The sequence below is a fragment of the Aquarana catesbeiana genome, linkage group LG03 (genome assembly GCF_042186555.1).
Source record: "Aquarana catesbeiana isolate 2022-GZ linkage group LG03, ASM4218655v1, whole genome shotgun sequence".
NCBI classification, from domain to species: Eukaryota; Metazoa; Chordata; class Amphibia; order Anura; family Ranidae; genus Aquarana; species Aquarana catesbeiana.
In genome coordinates this window covers 740,289,117-740,302,844 of record NC_133326.1, presented here as the reverse complement: position 1 = coordinate 740,302,844, position 13,728 = coordinate 740,289,117, and the positions used below count along the sequence as shown (strand labels likewise).

At 41.6% G+C, this 13,728-nt stretch overlaps 1 protein-coding gene across 1 annotated transcript in view; it reads right to left on the bottom strand.

Moving 5' to 3' along the window:
* LOC141133870 (NACHT, LRR and PYD domains-containing protein 3-like) overlaps positions 1-13,728 on the bottom strand; it is a 501,301-nt gene that overhangs the window by 419,647 nt on the left and 67,926 nt on the right. Inside the window, exon 3 of the mRNA XM_073623457.1 lies at positions 12,763-13,065. Coding sequence (XP_073479558.1) covers positions 12,763-13,065 — 303 coding nt within the window. The remainder of the gene's footprint in view (positions 1-12,762; positions 13,066-13,728) is intronic.

Genomic DNA, 13,728 nt, shown 5'->3' with positions numbered 1-13,728 from the left:
TTTTGTCCCCGGCAGGGAAGCAAGGGACAATACCATAAAGGCTCTAAATGTCCATCATTGGCTCTCCTCTACCTCGACCCAGGGCTTTTTCTTGTCCCTGGACGCGGAGAAGGCGTTCGACAGGGTAGCCTGGGATTACATGGAGGAAACACTTCGTACGGTGGGTATACCACCACGCCTCTTACGGATGATTCTTGCTCTGTATTCCTCCCCAACAGCAAAAGTCAGAGTGAACGGTTGCCTGTCGGACACCTTCTCCATGTCTAACGGAACGAGACAGGGTTGTCCCCTTTCCCCCTTACTATTTATACTCACTATGGAACCTATGCTACGTAAACTCAGAGAGAACCCTGATATAAAAGGCCTAGAGTTCAATCACAGAAACTATAAAGTAGCTGCTTACGCAGATGACATCTTACTCTTTCTAACGGACCCTATAACCACCATCCCCAACCTGCTTAAGGACTTCTCTCTTTTTAAATCACTCTCCAACCTACAAATACATTTTTCCAAATCAAAGGCCCTGAATATAACCCTACCAAATACACTGGTTACACATTGTAAGAACAACTTCCCATTCCACTGGGAACCCCAAGCCATCACATATCTGGGTATTAAAATTCCTACCAACCTGACTGATTTATACGCTCAGAATTTTCAACCCACCTTAATGGCCATCCAAGGAGATCTGCACAAATGGCACACAGGCCCCTTTTCATGGATTGGCAGGATAGCTATCTTAAAAATGAACGTACTACCTAGGCTATTATACCTGTTTCAGGCTATCCCCAATAAACTCCCACATCCTTCTTTGTTACCTACAAACAAATGTGTAGGGCTTTTATTTGGTCCTCCAAAACACCCAGATTGAGTTGGGAGAGGCTGACACTCCCTAAATCGCAGGAGGGCTTAAGTCTTCCTGATATCCAGAAATACCATTGGGCATGCCACTTGACTAGAATAGTCGACTGGCACTTACATGGGAGCAAAAAGGACTGGATTCAGCTAGAGAATGCTTTCTCCCAAATCCCAGTGCCACACCTACCCTGGCTCAATCCCTCGAGCATCCCTAAAGAACTTAAAACTCATCCTTTAATCAATGCTACAACACTGCAATTCAAGAATGCAAGTACGAAATTAAACTTTAAACCCACTCGCGGTCCCATGACTCCTCTAGAAAACAACCCAGATTTCCAACCGGGCATCTCCTCAATCCCTTCATTGACAGACCCACCCAGATGACATATTAGGGTTAATCAACTGTTTCACAACGACAGATTGCTTTCACACCAAGCTATGACTTCTCAGTTACCAAATTATCAAATACCATTTTACAAGTACCTACAAATTCGGCACTTTCTTCAACACTCTAATCCAAATCCTCAATGGTCCCGAGATCTCTCACCTTTCGAATCCATCTGTAACAGCGAAGAACTGCAAAAACCCCTTAATATCGACTGTGTATGCACTCCTTTTCTCCTTACATAAAATCAAAGACGACAAGCTGGTCAAACAGTGGGAAACAGACCTCAAACTGGACTTAAGCACGGAGGAGTGGGATCGCATATACAGCTATATACATAAAGGCACGATTAATGTATCAACACAAGAAAGCAGATTCAAAATATTTACAAAATGGTACAGAACACCAGACAAAATCCACAAGTTCCACCCTAGGGTCTCCCCTTTGTGTTGGAGATGCAATGCAGCTCACGGGACTCTACTTCACATCTGGTGGGAATGCACCCTCATACAACCATTCTGGATAGAAATACATTGCCTAATCAGCCAGATCACAACTTTCACACCTGACTTTACTCCAGCTCAATTTTTACTACACCACACGTCAATTCCTAGATCGACATACAAAAAATCCTTAGTTCTTCATTTAATAAACGCCGCTAACCAATGCATCCCAGTACATTGGAGAAGCATTTCCCACCCAACAATCACAGAATGGATACGAAGAGTTGACAAGACAGCTGAAATGGAAAACCTCATACACCAATCCCAAGACAAGCCAACGAAATACTGGGAGATCTGGGCATGTTGGTTGCACTATAAAGAGAAGCTAACAGAAAGTGCTTCCAAAGGAATCTATTCTCCCTTGTTACAAAGCACCACGTAGATCCTATTGCTAACTAAATTTCAGTACTCCGCCTTCCTCATACCTATCCCCACCCTTCCCTCAATTTCATATTGCTCAATTACTTTACACTGAACATATAACGAAATGCAATACATACACTTTCTAATAATAAGACTTTTAAAGCTTCACAGGTAGGAATACATTGATAAAGGGTCTTCAGGGACAACATTTGTTACCAATATGCAGATTTCTAATACCTAAGCCCACACTTACTCACCATCAGGCTCTTTCCCCCTATACAAAGCTCAGATCTTAGCAACTCCTTCACTACACATGTAGGTGTTCCCCCTTGGCCACAGTCAGAACCCCTTTGGGGTGGTCAGGGAGGAGAACTAATATGGTCGGATAATATTCATATTCTTCACAGAGCCCATTTCATGACCCAGATATCACAGCCCGCTTTAAAACACGTTGTGTTTTCTATGGTCTATACAGCGCACGTCTATATTATCTTAAGACAGTTACAGCTATGATGATTTTCAAGAGTTCATTCTTCATACGAAACTCTAGGAATTTAGATTATCATCAAGTACAACGTCTGACTGACTGTTAACATTTTGCATGTAACAGTGACTTAATGTAAAGTCATTGTATTTTAAGACTTAATTGTATTCCCCGTAAAATTGTAAACTTTCAATAAAATTTCTTTAAAAAAAACAAAACAGGGGTTCCAATCCCTCTCCACTGTATCCAAAACAAAAATAAAAAGTTTTGCCTTTAATTTAAAAAAAAAAAAAAACAACTTTATTAGGGGGGTTAGGGGGGTACCCTAGACCTAAAGGGGCCTACCACTAACTGCCCTACCACCCACGGGAGGCAAATCACGTACCAGGTACGTGATTTTGCCTGGCCGTGCCATTCTGCTGCAGTATATGTGGATTAGGCGGTTGGCAAGTGGTTAACTGATAACAACAATTTGGTCATAAAACCTTTCGATAAAGGGGGAAACATTGTGTTGCAAAAACATGTGTATGAAATTATTGTCAAATAAGAAATGGTATAAACCCATAAGTGGGGACAGGATTACTGAAATTAACCATCATTTTTATCAACTAATTGACACTGCATATCATCAAGGTATCATTTCTCAACAGATTTTGGAATATGTATATACACCATTTCCACAGGAGGCATGCTTCTATACCTTACCTAAGATGCATAAGAATGTGAAGGACCCCCAGTCGCCCTATCGTGTCCAGAAACAGATGCATAACTGAAAATGCAAGTCGATATATTGACTCTTTTCTACGTTCTTTTGTGTTGCCCATTCCCTCCTATCTAAGCGATTCTTTGCATTTTTTACAAATACTTGATGATATGCAAGTCCCTGCCTCGACATTTTTGGTCACCATTGATGTTGAGGTCTTATATTGTATTATCCCACATAAACAGGGCATTAACATACTCAATTCCTTCCTCATTCAGAAGGATTGGCGAGAGGGCCAATTCCATCATTTTGTAGCAGATTTGTTGTTTTTCATTTTGTCCAACAATGATTTTTGCTTTGCAGACTCCCACTACCTCCAGATGCAGGGTGTCGCTATGGGCACATGATGTGCCCTGACGTATGCCAATCTGTACCTGTGGGGGTGGGAGTGATACATTTTCTCTGACGGTGGTGTTGCGATGTACCTGTGCCATGTTCTTTCATGGCACAGGTACATCGACAACATTTTCATCGTCTGGGACGGCAGTCCGGAATTATTGTTGGAATCTCTCACAAAATGTAATTCAAACGATTGTACCTTACAATTTACTATGACTTACAACTTTAACAAAGTTCCCTTTCTTGACGTAATGGTTTACAAAATGAGTATGGATATTTATCCAGCGGACTATACCGCAAGTCTACATCAGGCAACGCCATTTTACATGCTACCAGTGCTCACCCTGCATCCCTAGTGCGTTCGATACCCTACAGACAATATCTAGGGGCCAAAATGTAACTGTAGCACCACTGAAGCCTTTGAGATCAAGGCAGGTTTGTTGAGAGAGCGACTGAAAATTAGAGGATACAGTAATAAAACATTTAGCTGAAGCATACAATCAAGCGAGAGGCAAGACTAGAGATTCACTATTGTTTCACAAAAAGGTTACAAAGGTGAACTGTAATGTTTGTTTTATCACCCGCTATAGCTCTCAACATGAGGACTTTAAAGCCATATTGCAAAAACACTGGTATTTGCTGACAGGTGACCCGGTCATTTCTGGGTTTGTCTCTCCTCAACCGTTGGTAGTATACCGATGAGCCTCGTCTCTCAAGGATAAGTTGGTGCATAGTCATCTGGCCGGACCAAGTTCCAATATGCATTCACTCAAGGGCACTTTTCAATGTGGGGGTTGCCCATGCTGCAAGTTCATTAATACGGGTCAAAACTTGATCCTACCGAATGGAAATAATTTTTTTCCCCAAAAGATTTTGTGAATTGCCAAACTAAAGCAATTGTATACCTTATGACCTGTGAGTGTGGTGCAATCTACGTAGGAAAGACTTTTAGGGAATTTTGGGGACAGATTTATGACCACACGTATGCCATTGAAATAGGTGATCTGTATTCCCCTATTGGTAGGCACGTTGCCCAGGACCATGCATATGGTTCTCCCAAAGTTCTATTTTTATGGTGTGAACACATTCCACAGGATCCACATGGGGGAAACTGGGATAGGGTTATTCTCCAGCGAGAAATGTGGTGGGTTTTCTTACTAGGAGCCACCAAGGCCCCTGGTTTGAATGAAACCACCTCATTCAAGTCCTTTCTGCCCATTTAGGGTGTGATAATTATGTAATTCTTTGTATATTTACTAACTGTTGTCTCCATTTAGAGACCTATGTAATGTGCCATGTATGATGCTGTTTTCTATTCTGGGCACATGATGGTGCTTGGATATCAGTGCTTAGAATTATATCTATATTTATACTTGCATTTGGGATTTCCCTCTATTCTGTATCTGGTAGGAGGGTTTTTTCCGAAGTATTCTGCCTCCCTTTGTTCCCCAATTTCTCATTCCCGGGAGCTGCAATCCCTCCTGGCTTTCCAGGCTCCTCCTTGCACACCTCGCACATACACGCTCATGGGGAGTTATTCTCTCTTTTGAGTGGTGTGGAGATGTTCACAGAGGGCTTTGGATGCCACAGGTCTCATTCCACCACTGATGTTGGGAGACTGGTGGAATTGGCGTCGTCTTTTTTTTCCTTTTTTTTCCCCAGTGCTGCATTTTCCATTCTACCGGCATGACGTCATCGCGCCGGCACCACTGCAACTATGTGTCTGCCCCCCTTTGGGTGAGATACAGGCAGTGATGGCAGTGCCCATTCTCTTGTGTAGCAATGACGCTTTAGCATCACCGCGCATGCACCATCGCATACCTGCCGTGGCATCATCTTACCCACATGCGCAGCACCGATGCTTTGTCGTCACTGTGTGTGCACCATCGAGTGTTTACAGTGATTTACGGCACCATTCGGGTGGCAGGTATGATGTCGGCGTGGCTGAGCATGCGCATTGGAGAATTTTTACTGTGACTGGTGGCGTTGACATTGATGACACAGCTGCATTAGCTTTGTCATCATCAGGGATCATTGGGTACCAGCTGGCCGCAATGAATGGGGATGAGCAATTATGTCTCTTCCCCTTTCTCCATGCAAGCCCATTGGTGGTTTTCCACCATGAGGACACTGTGTGGGCGGGGTTAACTCAATGGTCTGAGCTATATAGTTCAGATCACTGTTTGGTCCCAGTGTAGCTTGCCGAGATTCCGACCACCAGGTGCTAAGTCTGCCTTCCTCTCAGGGTAAGTGATTGTATGTTTGAAGGTTTCACATGCCAGTTTTATCCACTTCCTTGAGGATTTAGCTTGTCCTTTGTTGGTGTGGTTTTCTTTTCCCATTTTTGGCAAATGTATTTATTTGTTTATCAGCAGGATATATTTTTTCTCCTTTTGATTTACCTTTTCACATTCACATTAATTGATACATAATCAAGTAACATCTGGTAGTTCAATATTTACACTATGGTAAAAAAGCAGGAGTAGTATGGCGCTGCCCTTATGGAGACAAATTTTTTTTTTCTTCTTTGTAGTGAATGTATTGCCTAGTGTTCTTAAAGAATTGTTTCTAAAACCTGTATATGCTCAAAAGTTGAATAAAACTGTGTCTGGTGGAGAATATTTCTATTAAAAATGAAAATACAACAACTGGTGCTCCAATTGTTCAACAAAAAAAGTTGTGGATATGGATACAATATCATCTAGGTGGAAAGTGTTAAAAACAATACAATACCACCTAAGTGGAAAGTATTAGAAAATGGTAAAAAAGCAGGAGTAGTATGGCGCTGCCCTTATGGAGACAAAAAGATATTTTCTTCTTTGTAGTGAATGTATTGCCTAGTGTCCTTATAGAATTGCTTCCAAAACCTGTATGTGTTCAAAAATTGAATAAAACTGTGACTGGTGGCGAATATTTCTATTAGAAGTTAAAATACAACAACTGGTGCTCCAATTGTTCAACAAAGGTGCATCGTGCCCTTTAAATTAAGTAATAAAGTAGTTATGGATATGGATACAATATCATCTAGGTGGAAAGTGTTAAAAAAGAAAAAAAAAATGAAAAAAAGGAAAACAGGAATAGTATGGCGCTGCCCTTATAGAGACAGAAAAAAAAATCTCTCTTTAAAATGACTTTATAATTCCTAAAGAGTGTGTGCCAAAAATGAATAAATATGTGACTGGTGCCAAGTCCTTACTGTTAAAAGTACAATTGCAACATAAAGTGCTTCAAGTATTCAACAGAAGTGCATAATGCAGCATCACTAAAGTGACCAGTGTTAAATCATACAAATCCATACAACATTGTGCAAATTATCCATCATAAATAGTGACTCTTGTGCTGTGACCAGTATTAGTTGGATAGGAAAAGTTCCGTTTATGAAAAAACAAGTTCTTTTTGGAGTATTTTGTAGTGTTCAATCCCAGTAGAAGTCTGACGACGAAACGTGCGTAGGGTGGGTTAAGAACGTCTTGCAGCACCTCTAACAAAGGGAATTTGCTAACTTTTGCCATGCTTGATTTGTTCATTTGAAATGTGAGTACATTTGTCTATTAAGTTTTAATAAAAGTTCTCCTATGGTTTTACGCGATGGGCATACCTTCTTTCATTTACATGTAATTACTACACCACAATACGCAAGTAAAGTTTGGGGGATATCCTTGATTGCTGCACAGTGGCAGACACTGTGACCATCCATACCCCTGCAGGGGAAAGGAGAATCCGGTGAGTGCAAGCATTGTCAGAGCATGCAGACAAGGCACTAATTAAAGAAACCAGCACCTGGATAAGAAGCTTTCCTACAGATATTTGATCCTCAAAGATTGAACACTACAAAATACTCCAAAAAGAACTTGTTTTTTCATAAACAGAACTTTTCCTATCCAACTAATACTGGTCACAGCTAGGGATGAGCCGAACACCCCCCTGTTCGGTTCGCACCAGAACATGCGAACAGGAAGAAAATTCGTTCGAACACGTGAACGCCGTTAAAGTCTATGGGACACGAACATGAATAATCAAAAGTGCTAATTTTAAAGGCTAATATGCAAGTTATTGTCAATAAAAGTGTTTGGGGACCTGGGTCCTGCCCCAGGGGACATGGATCAATGCAAAAAAAAGTTTTAAAAACGGCCGTTTTTTCAGGAGCAGTGATTTTAATAATGCTTAAAGTCAAACAATAAAAGTGTAATATCCCTTTAAATTTCATACCTGGGGGGTGTCTATAGTATGCCTGTAAAGGGGCGCATGTTTCCTGTGTTTAGAACAGTCTGACAGCAAAGTGACATTTTGAAGGAAAAAACACATTTAAAACTACCGCGGCTATTGCATTGCCGACAATACACATAGAAGTTCATTGATAAAAACGGCATGGGAATTCCCCACAGGGCAACCCCGAACCAAAATTAAAAAAAAAAAATGATGTGGGAGTCCCCCTAAATTCCATACAAGGCCCTTCAGGTCTGGTATGGATATTAAGGGGAACCCCAGCCAAAATTTTAAAAAAAAAATTGACGTGGGGTTCCCCCTAAATTCCATACCAGACCCTTCAGGTCTGGCATGGATTTTAAGGGGAACCCCGCGCCAAAAAAAAAAAAAAAAAAAACGGCGTGGGGTCCCCCTAAAAATCCATACCAGACCCTTATCCGAGCACGCAACCTGGCAGGCCGCAGGAAAAGAGGGGGGGACGAGAGTGCGGCCCCCCCCTCCTGAACCGTACCAGGCCACATGCCCTCAACATTGGGAGGGTGCTTTGGGGTAGCCCCCCAAAACACCTTGTCCCCATGTTGATGAAGACAAGGGCCTCATCCCCACAACCCTGGCCGGTGGTTGTGGGGGTCTGCGGGCGGGGGGCTTATCGGAATCTGGAAGCCCCCTTTAACAAGGGGACCCCCAGATCCCGGCCCCCCCCCTGTGTGAAATGGTAAGGGGGTACTTACCCCTACCATTTCACTAAAAAACTGTCAAAAATGTTAAAAATGACAAGAGACAGTTTTTGACAATTCCTTTATTTAAATGCTTCTTCTTTCTTCCTTCATCTTCTTCTTCTTCTGGTTCTTCTGGCTCTTCTGGTTCTTCCTCCGGCGTTCTCGTCCAGCATCTTCTCCGCGGCGTCTTCTATCTTCTTCTCCTCGGGCCGCTCCGCACCCATGGCATGGGGGGGAGGCTCCCGCTCTTCTCTTCATCTTCTTCTCTTCTTCATCTTCTTCTTCATCTTCTTCTTCTTCTTCTCTTCTTCCTTCTTCTCTTCTTCATGTCTTCTCCGGGCCGCTCCGCAGCCATGCTGTGGCATGGAGGGAGGCTCCCGCTGTGTGACGGCGTCTCTTCGTCTGACGGTTCCTAAATAACGGGGGCGGGGCCATCCGGTGACCCCGCCCCCCTCTGACGCACGGTGACATGACGGGACTTCCCTGTGGCATTCCCCGTGACGTCACAGGGAAGTCCCTCAAGTCACCGTGCGTCAGAGGGGGGCGGGGTCACCGGATGGCCCCGCCCCCCGTTATTTAAGAACCGTCAGACGAAGAGACGCCGTCACACAGCGGGAGCCTCCCTCCATGCCACAGCATGGCTGCGGAGCGGCCCGGAGAAGACATGAAGAACAGAAGAAGGAAGAAGAGAAGAAGAAGAAGAAGATGAAGAAGAAGATGAAGAAGAGAAGAAGATGAAGAGAAGAGCGGGAGCCTCCCCCCTCATGCCATGGGTGCGGAGCGGCCCGAGGAGAAGAAGATAGAAGACGCCGCGGAGAAGATGCTGGACGAGAACGCCGGAGGAAGAACCAGAAGAGCCAGAAGAACCAGAAGAAGAAGAAGATGAAGGAAGAAAGAAGAAGCATTTAAATAAAGGAATTGTCAAAAACTGTCTCTTGTCATTTTTAACATTTTTGACAGTTTTTTAGTGAAATGGTAGGGGTAAGTACCCCCTTACCATTTCACACAGGGGGGGGGGCCGGGATCTGGGGGTCCCCTTGTTAAAGGGGGCTTCCAGATTCCGATAAGCCCCCCGCCCGCAGACCCCCACAACCACCGGCCAGGGTTGTGGGGATGAGGCCCTTGTCTTCATCAACATGGGGACAAGGTGTTTTGGGGGGCTACCCCAAAGCACCCTCCCAATGTTGAGGGCATGTGGCCTGGTACGGTTCAGGAGGGGGGGGCCGCACTCTCGTCCCCCCCTCTTTTCCTGCGGCCTGCCAGGTTGCGTGCTCGGATAAGGGTCTGGTATGGATTTTTGGGGGGACCCCACGCCGTTTTTCTTTTTTTTTTTGGCGCGGGGTTCCCCTTAAAATCCATACCAGACCTGAAGGGTCTGGTATGGAATTTAGGGGGAACCCCACGTCAATTTTTTTTTAAAATTTTGGCTGGGGTTCCCCTTAATATCCATACCAGACCTGAAGGGCCTTGTATGGAATTTAGGGGGACCCCCACATCATTTTTTTTTTTTTTTTATTTTGGTTCGGGGTTGCCCTGTGGGGAATTCCCATGCCGTTTTTATCAATGAACTTCTATGTGTATTGTCGGCAATGCAATAGCCGCGGGTAGTTTTAAATGAGTTTTTTCCTTCCAAATGTCATTTTGCTGTCAGACTGTTCTAAACACAGGAAACATGCGCCCCTTTACAGGCATACTATAGACACCCCCCAGGTACGAAATTTAAAGGGATATTACACTTTTATTGTTTGACTTTAAGCATTAATAAAATCACTGTTCCTGAAAAAACGTCCGTTTTTAAAACTTTTTTTTGCATTGATCCATGTCCCCTGGGGCAGGACCCGGGTCCCCAAACACTTTTTATGACAATAACTTGCATATAAGCCTTTAAAATTAGCACTTTTGATTTCTCCCATAGACTTTTAAAGGGTGTTCCGCGGCATTCGAATTTGCCGCGAACACCCCAAATTGTTCGCTGTTCGTCGAACTTGCGAACAGCCAATGTTCGAGTAGAACATGAGTTCGACTCGAACTCGAAGCTCATCCCTAGTCACAGCACAAGAGTCACTATTTATGATGGATAATTTGCACAATGTTGTATGGATTTGTATGACTTAACACTGGTCACTTTGGAAATGCTGCACTATGCACTTTTGTTGAATAATTGAAGCACCTTAGGTTGCAATTGTACTTTTAACAGTCACATATTTATTCATTTTTGGCACACACACTTTAGTATTTATAAAGTCATTATAAAAAGAGTTTTTTGTTGTCTCCATAAGGGCAGCACCATACTATTCCTGTTTTCCTTTTTTTCATTTTTTTGTCTTTTTTTTTGTCTTTTTTAACACTTTCCACCTAGATGATATTGTATCCATATCCATCACTACTTTATTACTTAATTTAAAGGGCACGATGCACCTTTGTTGAACAATTGGAGCACCAGTTGTTGTATTTTCACTTCTAATAGAAATATTCGCCACCAGTCACAGTTTTATTCAATTTTTGAACACATACAGGTTTTAGAAGCAATTCTATAAGGACACTAGGCAATACATTCACTACAAAGAAGAAAATATCTTTTTGTCTCCATAAGGGCAGCGCCATACTGCTCCTGCTTTTTTACCATTTTCTAATACTTTCCACTTAGGTGGTATTGTATGTGTAGAGGCAGCAGCCATATCCATAACTAAAACATTCAATTCATTGCGCGGATTTACCCCATACACCTACAATATTTACACTATAGGCGATGCTTTCCTTGTTTATACATATATATATACACATACACACACACTCCACCACAGCACACAATTTTTACTTCTAATCACACACAATTATCGTATTTCATTATTTTAATATATGTGCATTTATATTTTATTTGATATATTTTTCTATGTTATTTCACCTCATATAATAACATTTTGTATATATTATTTTGTTAATCCATTTCATTTTATCATATAATGATTTGGATTTTATCATGGTAGTACATAGGCACCCTTATCTTACACTCATTTTCACCATTTCATGCTCATTTATTTTCATTAATCACACTAGTCATAATCACACCTCGCCCGAATACATCAATTTCTGGACCACTCTATAACCAGTTAACTATACGACGCCAGTAGGCCAGGATTTCTCCATCAATTGTAAGTGGAACATACTGGATTATATATGAAAATGTTTGGCACCTCCCCCATTCACCTCCCCCTTTCACCTTTCCCTTTTTTTCATCTGTTTATTCATTGTGCTTTTGATCTCCAGACATCTATCTGTGCTTCTCCCGAAGAATTGTGATTCTTCTCGTGAAACGTGTCGAGACCCAACACAGCCATCCCAGACTATTGACAGTCAATTTCATGACATATTATCCAGGTCTCATGAAAAGGTTTATTACATGAATGTAAAATGTATCAATATGTTGATGCTTAATATATTTTCTTCTTTCTGTATTACATGTGGTTTTAAATGTTTGTTAATAAATCATTTACAAATTTTACTTTTCACGTCTTGAGGTTTTCTCTTTAAAAGTCCCATGGGCAATTTTGTTTTTTGTTGTGTGCATATTATATAATATATCCTGTATGTATACAATATATTATATAATATATCCTGTATGTATACAATGTATTATATAATGGATCCTGTATGTACACAATGTATTATATAATATATCCTGTATGTATACAATGTATTATATAATATATCCTGTATGTATACAATGTATTATATAATGGATTCTGTATGTATACAATGTATTATATAATGGATTCTGTATGTATACAATGTATTATATAATATATCCTGTATGTATACAATGTATTATATAATATATCCTGTATGTATACAATGTATTATATAATGGATCCTATATGTATACAATGTATTATATAATGGATTCTGTATGTATACAATGTATTATATAATATATCCTGTATGTATACAATGTATTATATAATATATCCTGTATGTATACTTCAGTGAGGCCTCATATGTATGTAGTGTCAGTGGGAAGTGGTTCATCCAGTTGGAAGCTCCTGATTGGTCACTGGCTTTCCCTGGGTGACATTCCTAGTTCTTCCTCACACAGATATAGATCAGGAATTGGTATGAAATGGACATTATAGATGGGAACTCACCATTTTGTGCTCTCCTCTCCTGGAGGTCATTTCCAGGTCCCATCAGATCAATCAGTGTAAAGACATGAATGGTGACATCCAGAGCCCCTTCTTCTCCATATGTATCTATCAGGAGGTTTTTGGTGGTGATCCAGTCTGCATTTTCTAGTCTTCCTCGGGGGATGGGAGGTTTATCTCCATAGGAGAAATCAGACAATTTGTTCCTAAATCTCTTAAAGTCACATTCTATCAGATCCTGCAGAGAATATATGATAAGATCCCCGGGGGTTTGTGGAACATTTCCCAGGACACCAGGAGCCGACCCTGCAGAGAGAACAATCAGAAATCATAAACATTCATCCCGATTGGATGATTTCTGACACATGACAGCAGATACAGAACCTTGAAAAAGTATTCATACCCCTTTAAATTTTCCACATTTTGTCATGTTACATCCAAAAACCGTAAATGTATTTTATTGGGATTTTATGTGATAGACCAACACAAAGTGGCACATAATTGTGAAGTGGAAGGAAAATGATGAATGGTTTTCAAATAAATATGTAGAAAAGTGTGGGGGGGACATTTGTATTACGCCGAGTCAAAACTTTGTATAACCACTTTTCGCTGCAATTACAGCTGCAAACATTGCCACAAATTTTTAATGGGATTTAGGTCTGGACTGTGACTGGGCCATTCTAACACATGAATATGCTTTGATCTAAACCATTCCATTGTAGCTCTTGCTGTATGTTTAGGGTCATTGTCCCGCTGGAAGGTGAACATCCGCCCCAGTCTCAAGTCTTTTGCAGACTCCAACAGGTTTTCTTTTAAGATTGTCCTGTATTTGTCTCCATCCATCTTCCCATCAACTCTGACCAGCTTCCCTGTCCCTGCTGAAGAAAAGCATCACCACCACATGATGCTGCCACCACCATGTTTCATGGTGGGGATGGTGTGATAAGGGTGATAATATAATATCAAGGG